Raw genomic sequence first — 11,138 nt, 5'->3', positions numbered from 1 at the left:
GGAGTCAGTAAATGTGACACGAAAAGAGATACTAGAGACACGAGCTGACGCTGCTCGTGGACGCTGCTCGGGGACGCTGCATGTATGCAGACTTCCAGACTATTCCAACATTATCTGATTAAACCGAGTCTACGTAAAACAAGCGTGGCTAAAATTACAGAGAACAGTGTGACAGCAAAAAAAAATTCAGCTTATTTGAACTATGAGTCATTTGTTCAAACCAAAATTATTGGACATGAGAACTACATAGCAAGTCAGTGACTATAAAGGTTTAACTAGAGTGGGCTATTTTCCACCCATCAATGCTCTATATCGATGAATAACACTTTCCAACCACTGTGAAATACATTCTGTTGCGCAATTATGTACATATACTAGAAAAAGAAAATGAAGTCATGGCTTATATAAGGAATATGTCAACCATCCAGATTGCCCTAGCTGGTGTTTTTAGACAGGAGTTAAATCAGAGATTGCGCTATGAGCAAGAAAGAAAACTTGGCATTATTTTCGAGCATTAACAGAACTGGCAGGTTTTTATGCTGTTTTTTCAGTAATCGCGAACCTATTCTTTCCAAGCGACTACATTATTAAAAGCATGTTGGGCCCTGATAAAAACTGTCAGAGCTTGTAGAAATAAAGGGCACACAACTTTCCTTCTCACATTGATCAGGCCACTCACAGTTGCTAAAAGTTTTTACACTAAAAAAATGCTCGCTCAATCAGTTGAAATATGAAATTGAACAATATTTATTAAACTAAATATAAACATTTGATGTAAAAACTATCAAATTTTACATAGAACATTTACCATCCAAGCTGATATAAATTTTAACAAGCAGCAATCGTCCTGGGTAGATTATTTAATATGAGAGTCGATGATTCTAAATTTTGCCGGCAGCTTCGTAGCATTTATACAGCTTTGCATTGGTTTTGCACAGAAATGGTATGGTCCTCTTCTGATAGTAGTCAGGGTAGAGCTTGATATTATCTATTACATCTGACAAATTGTGAGCTCCGACAACATTGGAGCCAGGAGCAGTGAACTTGACCTGATTAAAGTGAACGTGCAGGTGGTAATAGGAAGGCTGATAGTGAAAATAAGCCCGAAGTTTAGACTTGGGTACGCCATACTCTTTCTCGATAGCCTCAAGTCCCGTGTTTAGGATATTCTTCAAAAGAGGCAAATGCTCAGGAGTTAAATCCCTTAATGACTTAATGCCATGCTTGTGAACAATAGCGCTGAGGTACAATGTGTCAAGAGATTTGCGATCCCATTTCAAATCAGGAACAAGAACAAAACCTTTTTCGGGATCCGGGTCTTCATAGACTATGAACTCTGACTCCTTCTTTTTTTCAAGGATGTTATATATCCACTGCATCTCAAAGCTAGATGACTGGATATAGGGTAAAGTGATGCTCTGGTAGTCTTCCGGAGACTCGTAGATGACATGAGATTCGTGTGAAGCATACTTCTCCATGTGTTTAGCGGAAGCTGGGAAGATTATGACAGTTTTAACATTGTTTAAACTAGGGGCGAGAAGGCTATCATAGGTTCCATAGATATCATTGTTGAAATGCTGTTGCAGAGAAGTATCAGGAGCAAGCAAGGTTGAAATGCCCGAGTCTGTGGTATCAAACGCGGTCTTCTCTAACAATATAATAGCATCAGCTTCTGCAGATTGAGCATCTCCATCCGATTGGTCAGCCGCTCGCTTCAACTGAGAAGTTGCATGTATACATACAGACTTGGCTTGTGGATCTTCCCGCAGTACTTTCACAAACTTGAATGAGTTCAATGAGGTCCATTTAGGATGACTACTGTGAGCATCTTCATCCAATTTGGCCTTCTTTACATCCCCATCTCCTGCCCCATCCGCTGGTCTCTTGCAATTATCTGGGGGAGCTTCTAATGTGGACATAGTTGTTTCTGTAACAGGACAAAAAGCGAAATTGGTGTATTTGAGATGACAAGGAAAGGACCCAAAATAAATACCATCTTTAACAGATATTTAGAGATTTCCGTGTTAGCCATCTGTTCCTGTAGATCATTGCTAAACGCGTAACATCAGTATTATGTCACCAATAGACATTACTGTGTTTTCATATAAAAGAGATGCCATGCTCAAATTTAGCATAAAGTCAAAGCTTTTTACTACAACGATACAGAGTTAAAATAGCTTTGCCAGTCGTTTATACAAAGAATATTTTAGCTTTCCGGTGTGAGTGAAATATATATCATTTGAGTTGGAGATAACTTGTCCAAATGCTGTAAACATGTTGTACTAGTTGTGCTCAGTCAATAGCTTTTTCGGTGCATTGCTAGTTTTCTACTGCCTATCAGCAAATTCAAACCCTATCAAAAATGCAGATCAACATATAACAAGATTTTTCAGTTCTGTGAATTAGAATGGGCTCTTGACAAAAGCGCATTAGGTTGAAATTTGTGTTTTGTCTGCAAGTGTAACATGACCAGAAGAGCAGTAATCACATGATAGCCATAAATGTAAATGCATGTTTATTAACCTATAGAGTTGCCTTGCGCTTTAGCAAAACTTTTATCAATTATACCATAATAACCATATGTTTCTAGGACTTGGCAGTAATTGCCAAAAGATTTGGTCTAGAGAATCTAGACAATGGTGTAGGATGTCTGCCATATGATCACAATGGTATTAACCCTTTGCATTCCAAAATCGAAAATTTTTGGGTTATGAGCATTGTCTCAGCATACCAAACCCGCAAATTCCGACAGAATGCAGTTTTCGATAGACCTCTTTTAAAACGTTTTATTTATTTTAAAAATGACGTTAAAATTTAAAATTAATAATTTGAGCAAAATCGGTAGGTTTTGAACTACTGTTTTGAGGCTAAAAATAATCCCTGATACGCATGTGCAAAAAGAATGTTGTAAAGATTTGATCATTCTTTATGGAAAGCTATTCACCCTAGACGCACGCGATTGACTGGTTTAGAAGTGAAGCAGAGGATTTCAGGGTTGAAAAAACCACGGTTTTTATGAAAAAACCAGGTTTTTTTTGGTTTAAACCGTTTTATGGCTTAAACCGGTTTTTATAATTTTACCAAGGTTTTTGCAATTATAAGTCTAATTAACATCACTTACTATAGCTGCATGATTGAGTATTGAATATACATATGTGGAATCATCTGTTAAAGATGGTACTGTGGGAGTTGTTATCGGAAAAAAGAGAGAAAACATATGGAAATTTCAGAATGAGTCTTAAAACAAACATGATCGATGAAATACAGATCAGAAATCTTATCACATAAAGTGAATATTTTACATACAGCTCTATGTATAAGTAGGAACTTTAGTCTAAATGATTAGTTGTGTGGTAGTGTAGAGCAGAGCATAATGCAGATGGATTGCTAGTGTTTGCAGCCGTGGCAGATGACTCAACTTCTATCACCTGAATATTAGCATCACTGTCTAAATTGGTGTTTTCAGCTTGACATTTTGCTACGTGAGCTTTAAGCCTATCTGCGTGACCTCGCGTTACGACAGCACACCTATTACGTTTTGCCCTAAAACCTTTGCAATTTGCAGTTCGAGTGAAAAACTGCCAAACGGGATCCTGTTTGCGAGGCATGTCAGAAATTTGAGGCACAACTTTAACTTTCCAAAACACAAAAAACTTGATAAACTGAATTCTAACAATCCAACTACTTTGGCTTGTGCCCAATAAATGAAATATTAGTTTGTAAACTTAAAGCTTTTGCCCAAAAGGATTTTATTGTTTTAATTTCTAGTTATAAGTAATCCTTTCTCACTGGCCAGACTTGAGAAAGTATTCATTCATTATTAGAGACGATGATTGGATTAGTATATTTCACATGGTTTTTATATTTCATTAGAAAAAAGATCATCATACCACTTGATAAAACCAATTGAAAATGAAATTCACTAATTCATTGTTGTGCTTGGATTTCATGTAGTTTCAACTTGAGCTCAGCCATCAATTTACTACTGTGTCCTAAATAAACTTCCACAGCTGATAAATACATATAATTGCATTTCTACCGCACATGTACCACTAGGAGTTTAAAATATTGTTTTTCACAAAAAATAATGAAAAAACCGGGTTTTTCGGGCTGGTTTAAACCGAGCCAACCCTGATTTCAGGTCAGAAGAATGTGGGGAAGACAATGAAAAAAAAGACCAACAGAGTGAATCGGATTGCGAAAGTGAGAGTGGAACAGCCGGCGTTGAAACAGGGAATAATGACGGATATCAAATAGGAGCTGACTTAAAACCACAATAATTACATTTTGATGACAGCTTGACGGTAGTATTAGTTCGAATTCTTAAACAAGTGTTTTTCATAATTTGAAGCTTTTTAGAACATCGGCCATTATAAATGTTTATTTAACGAAACGAATAAATATTGCCTTCAAAAATATTGCAATGCTTCTAGCCTGTTGATGATAAATATATTTGGTGAGTTATTGATTTAGTTTTGCATATAGGTATTCACAAAAAGACTACTCTGTTGTCTTACTGGTCCACAATCCTTTATTATCTATGCCAATTCTTAATAAAATTAAAAATAGAAAGAAAAATAGAATCAAGTTTACTTTTTACTGTGCATTTTGCTGACTATTTTGAGCAGCCTGTTGGCAATAAATTGTTCAAGTTAGAAAATGTTTTTGCCATTATACGCGACCGGTTATATTCTGCTTTGCTGCCTGGTAAATTTATATCTATAGACGAAAGCTTGCTAGCATGGAAAGAACGGCTCAGCTTCAGGCAGTATATTCCATCTAACAGATCTAGATTTAGAATAAAGTTATTTGCTCTCCGATGCTGTCTCTGGCTATGTGCACAAGTTGTCTGTATATATTGGTGATGAGCAAAAGCAAGCTCAAGGTACTGGCAGCGGAGTCACTTGTGGAGTATCTTTGTGCGAGTCATGTTTTGATCCTTACCATGCAAACTAAATTTATTTACAAATTGTATTTTATTTAGTTTTTGCAAATGCTTCATTGCTTTGTATTGCTAGCTTTTGTACATACATTCGCTGAAATGTCATAATCTATTGTATTTGTTGTGCATTGATATGTTATATTTGTTGCTTACTGCCCTCTTCAGAGCACCCACCTAATCAAAAAAGTTCAGTTCTCATATTGTACAGCCATCTAGCAGAATGATTTCTCCATCACTTGCTGTTTCTGCTCATAATAAGTGTTGCTTCCTGTCTTTTGCTGCTTCACCAAATGTGTGAATATAGGCTCACCAGGCAATTCTTCTTGTACACAACCAGTTTATCTTTGCTGCAGCACACATAATTCTGTGCAGTGAGTTTATATGCAAAATTGTTATATAAATCTTTAGTTTCAAGAAATACATAAAAATCTGACAGCAAAAATTATATATGTGAATATATAGATCTGATGTTGCAAAGTCTTCGCAAGCTGCCTGGAGGAAAATATCTCAGTCTATAGGAAAATATCTCAACTTTCAGATGCATATTGAATTGCAGCTTTATGCCGATTTGCACGAGAGTTATAGCAGTTTGAGCAGCCATATCGGGTAACTGTTGCACTGCTTATCGACATGGCGTCAAGAGCATTCCGAAGGTCTGCACCCGCAATGCACCGAAGCGCCTAACTCAACTTTTGATGCACTTGGACAACGAATTTTTTTGCTAACTCTTGCAAACATATGAAACCGTGCAGATGCTTATCATAAACCATTTTCACAGAGTTAATGCTTCTAAAAAATGCATTTGTTTTCGATATTTTATAGTAAAAAGCTGACAACTTCGTCAAATCAGAATTTTGACAAATGTTCACAGCCGATTTGAAGGGAATAAACGGCTGCCAGTTGACAGTCCATTATAAGTTGATAAGTCCACCATTGAAGGAATGAAACTTCAAACACTTATCAAAACACTCAAATGCCAAAAAACAAAAGCTCAAAACACAGACATATATTTGATCCAGCTTTTGATGACCAGCTTACATAAACAAATACTATAAATGACTATTGCTCGACTATAAACAACTTAGCCCAGCCAATACATGAAAAAAATTTATAGTTATGACTGATCGTGCAAATCCCACTAAAATATTATAAACAAAAAAATTAACTAGACCCAAATTGATACAAATAAGTGTAAGATTCTATCCTTTGTGCTGCTTGAATTTTAGCTAAAGTATCTCATATTATGAACCTGATTTTCTGTTGTTATTAGCAGATTTAAAGTCGACACACACTGGAGGCCAAATGAAGGTTAGTTCAAAATGCTAGCACAGTGGACTCTTACCATACTAGTTTAATTCGTTCCAGTGTTGGCATTGTAAGGCGAGAATGTCATATAGTGGGGTATAGAAACCCATAGTAATTATCTAATGCAAAACCCCTTGTAAGATTTCAATCTACGGCGATTTCGTGATGGCGGCGATTAACTGTTCGTTTTTGAGCTTTTAAGAACTTGCAATCACATTTCCACATATTTTGCACCTACAACACAGCAGAGTAAGACATGGTGAATATTTTGATACCAAATAACTGCAATGTGAATTTTGTTGCAAGTCAACCTTTAAAGCTAAGTTTTAGTATGCATTTTTAACTATTTCACTAAACTTCAACTTTGTCGTCGGCTAAAATTTTATCACCCGTTTCCAGTTTCGTTTTCGCTATAACTAATGACACTGAACTGAGAGAGCATCGTATCTCATTCATGCATTGTAGGAGGGATTTCGGCGAATAGCATATTGAAATCTTTGTCATTCTGACGTACGTATATAGCTAGCCTGTCTTGACAAGCTGTTGTTTTTGCGTAGTTGTCGAGCGGCGAGCAACAACAGCTTGTCACAAGATGTACTGCACCTGATGCATCAGCTGCACTTATAGGGAGTTGTTCTCTTCCGTCTACGCGGCTTGGCTGCTATGTTATTCCGGTCGCTCCATTGGTAATCATAACGGATTTCACGCAAAAATCTATGTAGAAAAATTAAGATAAGAACGTTTAACTGGCGACCCCTCTCTGCAGTAAACGTTATTAGAATTTGAGAACTTAGGCAACAACAGCGACTAAACATGTCGTTATTTGTGCGCTCAATCAGTTTTATTTCTATTTTTGTATCAGTCAGTTTTATTTGTTCTTATGGATTTTATTTTAAGTTTATTTTATTCTTAAGTTCTACTAAAGTTTATCACAGAAACTGGTCTTTGGTTAAACGTTGTAATCTTGTTTTTGTCTACATAAATTTTTGTGTGAAATCCGTTATGATTACCAATGGATCGACCGACATAACATCGCGGCCAAGCCGCGTAGACGGAAGAGAACAACTCCCTATAAGTGCAGCTGATGCATCAGGTGCAGTACGTCTTGTGACAAGCTGTTGTTGCTCGCCGCTCGACGGGGGGACAACTACGCAAAAACAACAGCTTGTCAAGACAGGCTAGTATATAGCACACTGACTGCCAAATTTGAATCTCGAGAAAAGTTTTTGTTGATACTGTAAGTCAAAAAGGCGAGAGCGGAAAAACACTATGTTCAACATCTTAAAAAAATTGTGTAACAGGGTAATGGTAACCCAAGGACCCGCTGTATTAGCGTGAGCCTTTTAAGGATTGTTTTATAAAAACCAGTTAGCATTACGATGCTTGTAATATAAATTGTAGATTTTGTTGCATTGATTTTTAACAATTTAATCGGAAAACAATTTTTACTTTTATTACAAATTGAGCTTTTCTGTGCATTCTGGGTTCCGTTTTAAAACATTTTCGATTGGTCAGCTAGCCAAGCATGACAAAGCTGTAGAAGAGAATATCAAATATACTTGAAACACAGAAATTCGCTAGCACTCACCACTAGCTTTTCTAAAGCATCAGCACCTGCAATATCCGTTACAAATTCACAACAGATTTCTTTGGTGAGCCTCAGCCTTACAAGTTAAAGCACACTAGAAAAAAAAAGAATTTACTCATGAATCCAAATGCATGAAGAGGGCTTGATATGTACGCTTGTTACCTTGTCATGATTGGATATCTGTTCATCAGCAAGCATTTTTTATATAGAACCAGAAATGAACCAAAATAAAGTACTTGGAAATAAAAAAAGATACAATCTACATAACAATCGTTATAATAGAAATTGATTTGTGTATAAGACTTCAGTGCAAGGCAGATATTGAAGGTTGACTTGCAACAAAATTTACATTACAGTTATTTGGTAGCAAAAGATTCACCATATTTTACTCTGTTGTGTTGTAGGTGCCAAATATGTGGAAATGTGATTACAAGTAGAGATGCCCTGATTCTAACTTCACCAGCCGATTCAGATACCGATCCGATATACCGATTCTTATTTAAAAATAATCCGATTCAGATCTTTTGTGTTGCATAGATAATTGTTAATTTTATTATACAAATATAATGCAAAGAAAATATAAATATTGATGTATTTATTTGTTTGTATTTATGGAAAAAATATATACATGTATATCTATTCACATACTGACATACCGTGCATCTAGTAACAAAACAGTCCATGTTTCTTGTAATCTGCTATTAATAATGGTAATTAATGTTAGTGGTACAGCTTTATCTGTGATAATGAAGTCTGTCTTCTACTGCTGGACGAACTGGAACTGATGCACCTGAACAAGTTTAGAGCAAATGAACATTTCTCTAAATTACCGTTAGTGATTCAATTATCTCAGTGAGACGCCCTTATCTTCAATCACTAGCGATGTAGCCAGTCGTACTGAAGAAGGATTCACATGCCACAGATGATGGAGGACAGGCTAAATAGCGATAAGCCACTGAGGTTATTTTATGCTGTTGTATTATGGGATTTGTTAGGCTCAGGCTATATTGGTGTCTGAGCTCAAGGCAGTACAGGTGGTCTTGGTAATTACGGTGAGTGCATAAAGCTGGATAAAGCTAGTGGGTAAAGCTAGTAGATTAGCTTGTGTAAGGCAGTATGGGGGAGGATATAAGGAAGTGTAACGAAAGACAGAGGCTCTTCTTCATCTTCACATCAGTACATGTGAGTACATTGATTTATACAACAATCCGATGCAAACGATACATCATATCATCAGAATCAAGAGAGATAGATAACTATGCATCGACTGCTCAAATTACTTTCGTAATGCTAGTACATAGAAATATTACACCACATTCTTGTTTTCCATCATTGGTTTCTTGTTCGTGATTGGCTGCAATAAATCATATCGCTGTAATTGGGAAATACCGCACTTGAGTGCGTCCTGACTTTTAGTTGAAATAAATGTTTAATAAAAACACTACTGAATATTGTTGTATAGAGATGCTAGCAAAATCAGATATTGGAAGAGAGCAACAACTAAATCACAAAAGATATACGCAATACTACTACAAACAAAACACCTCGTAGGCCTATGATAAGGGACCATCAGGAAAACAATAATTATAGAAGCATCAACAAACAGATTAGAAACTTCCAGTAAAAGGAATCCATCAGATAAGATGTGTCAATTGACCTGCAAGAAAACCACCAAAAGGAAGTAGAGGTGATGACATATACACAGCTCTGGCAAACTCTAGCCATCATTTCTAATTAGCACATTCCCATGACATATTCAAGACAAGTCCACTCAAATATCAAGGCTTTACAACATAACGAACAGAACCTGAGCACCTAAACACCTCACAGGGTAGCAGAGACATCTATAAAAGAGAGCAACTCCAATGACTCAGCCTTTTACTCTTCTGAGGCTCGTTTAACTGCCAAGACTATTTCTATTTCAACTTTTGAGCCTCTTCATCTATAAACTGTCATGACTCTCCGATGATTGCCGAGACTCATAAACATACAGGACTGAGCAGAAGAACATGGACAATCGTTTGTGTAAAGATTAACTTTCATTGGCAATTTTACCCTTTTATCATTAGTATTATTGTTTTTGAATTTTATTAGCTGTGTATTTCAATTGTTGGACTTATGGAATGAAGAAGCATCTTGTATTGGTGAATATCTGTACTACTTACAATAGCTCAACACCTTCTCCAGTGTATCAACCAGTAATAATCAAATTAGTTCACACAACCTATGCAGACCTGCCAACCCTGGAGTGGGGAAAGGAGTGAGAGTCTATTTTGGGGGCAATGAAAACGCGAAGATTTAATAAGTGGGGTAAACTTTCAAAGCGTATAAAAACACCACAGCAAAAATAATATAACTCCATATAGAAACTACATGTCGTGGAGGTTATTAATAGATGAGAATGACACAAATATGTTTATACATAGTTGTTTATTAGTAGTAAGTATATGATTACTACTTGAAGATTAGGAGCAAAAAACAGGTTTGCTTGGGTAAAAGGGGCAATTGCGTGACACGGGCGTGAGATGCGTGAGGCATGGGGGCAATTGCGTGAGTCTCACGATCAACGCGTGAGAGTTGGCAGGTAGGAACCTATGCATAAGTGCACAAACTAAACATAGTCAAAAGAGAATACATAGTCAAAAAAGAATAAGATGACAAAGCCAGCTCAACACCGACGTATATATGAAATAACTTCGTATACCGTAATTCCTCTCAAATCAGACAGCGACATAGAATGCTTAGCGAATTTGATCAATGAATTAACGCATTAACAATGGCCGATTGCACAATGAGTAACCATCATGAATTAACATATAATAATTAATTACCTTTGTAGAGCGCTTCTACTCAATCAAATCATAAACCTTAATGTTTAGCTGTCGGAAAACGTCTGCAAACAAACCCTATAAGAGTTTTTATTTTTACCTAGAGCAATAACGATCTACTATCTTCCCACGTGGATGTTCACAGTCGCTTAGCTACGGAAAGTCGTCCCCGCGCCAATTTTTGATTAGACACCACTGTTATTAGAGACCACTGTTATACCGCGTCGTTTAGGAAACTACGACGTCGGAACTACTCCCTGAACGACGCTGGCATTATAGTCATCCGCATAAACGCATTCCCAAACTAACTAGTCTATGGTTATTCTACACATCACTGGTAGCAAACAACTCTAACAAAAGCAGTTGATAAAGCCCAGTTCGGTTCTTCGATGAACTAAAATTAACTTACAAGTTAACTTTTTAATAGAACGCTGTATGGCTCGATGATAGCTTTTATTAGAGAATTCGTTCAGTT

The 11,138-nt window shown here is 36.6% G+C and overlaps 1 protein-coding gene across 1 annotated transcript; it reads right to left on the bottom strand.

Annotated features, from left to right (window-relative positions):
• Nucleotides 1–731: 731 nt before the first annotated feature.
• On the bottom strand, nucleotides 732–10,829 carry LOC137391155 (m7GpppX diphosphatase-like). The gene is made up of 2 exons (XM_068077526.1): nucleotides 10,667–10,829; nucleotides 732–1,927 (listed from the first exon to the last, which is right to left on the bottom strand). Exon 2 carries the CDS (start codon nucleotides 1,917–1,919, stop codon nucleotides 882–884), a length of 1,038 nt encoding a protein of 345 aa, XP_067933627.1. The 5' UTR covers nucleotides 1,920–1,927; nucleotides 10,667–10,829; the 3' UTR covers nucleotides 732–881.
• Between the last annotated feature and the right edge of the window lie 309 nt (nucleotides 10,830–11,138).

Source organism: Watersipora subatra, chromosome 3 (genome assembly GCF_963576615.1).
Source record: "Watersipora subatra chromosome 3, tzWatSuba1.1, whole genome shotgun sequence".
NCBI lineage: Eukaryota > Metazoa > Bryozoa > Gymnolaemata > Cheilostomatida > Watersiporidae > Watersipora > Watersipora subatra.
Note: the sequence above shows the minus strand (reverse complement) of the source record. Positions and strands in the feature narration are given on the sequence as shown.

Coding starts and splice junctions, on each gene's coding strand:
- LOC137391155 (XM_068077526.1), bottom strand. CDS start 1,919: ATGTCCACATTAGAAGCTCCCCCAGATAATTGCAAGAGACCAGCGGAT.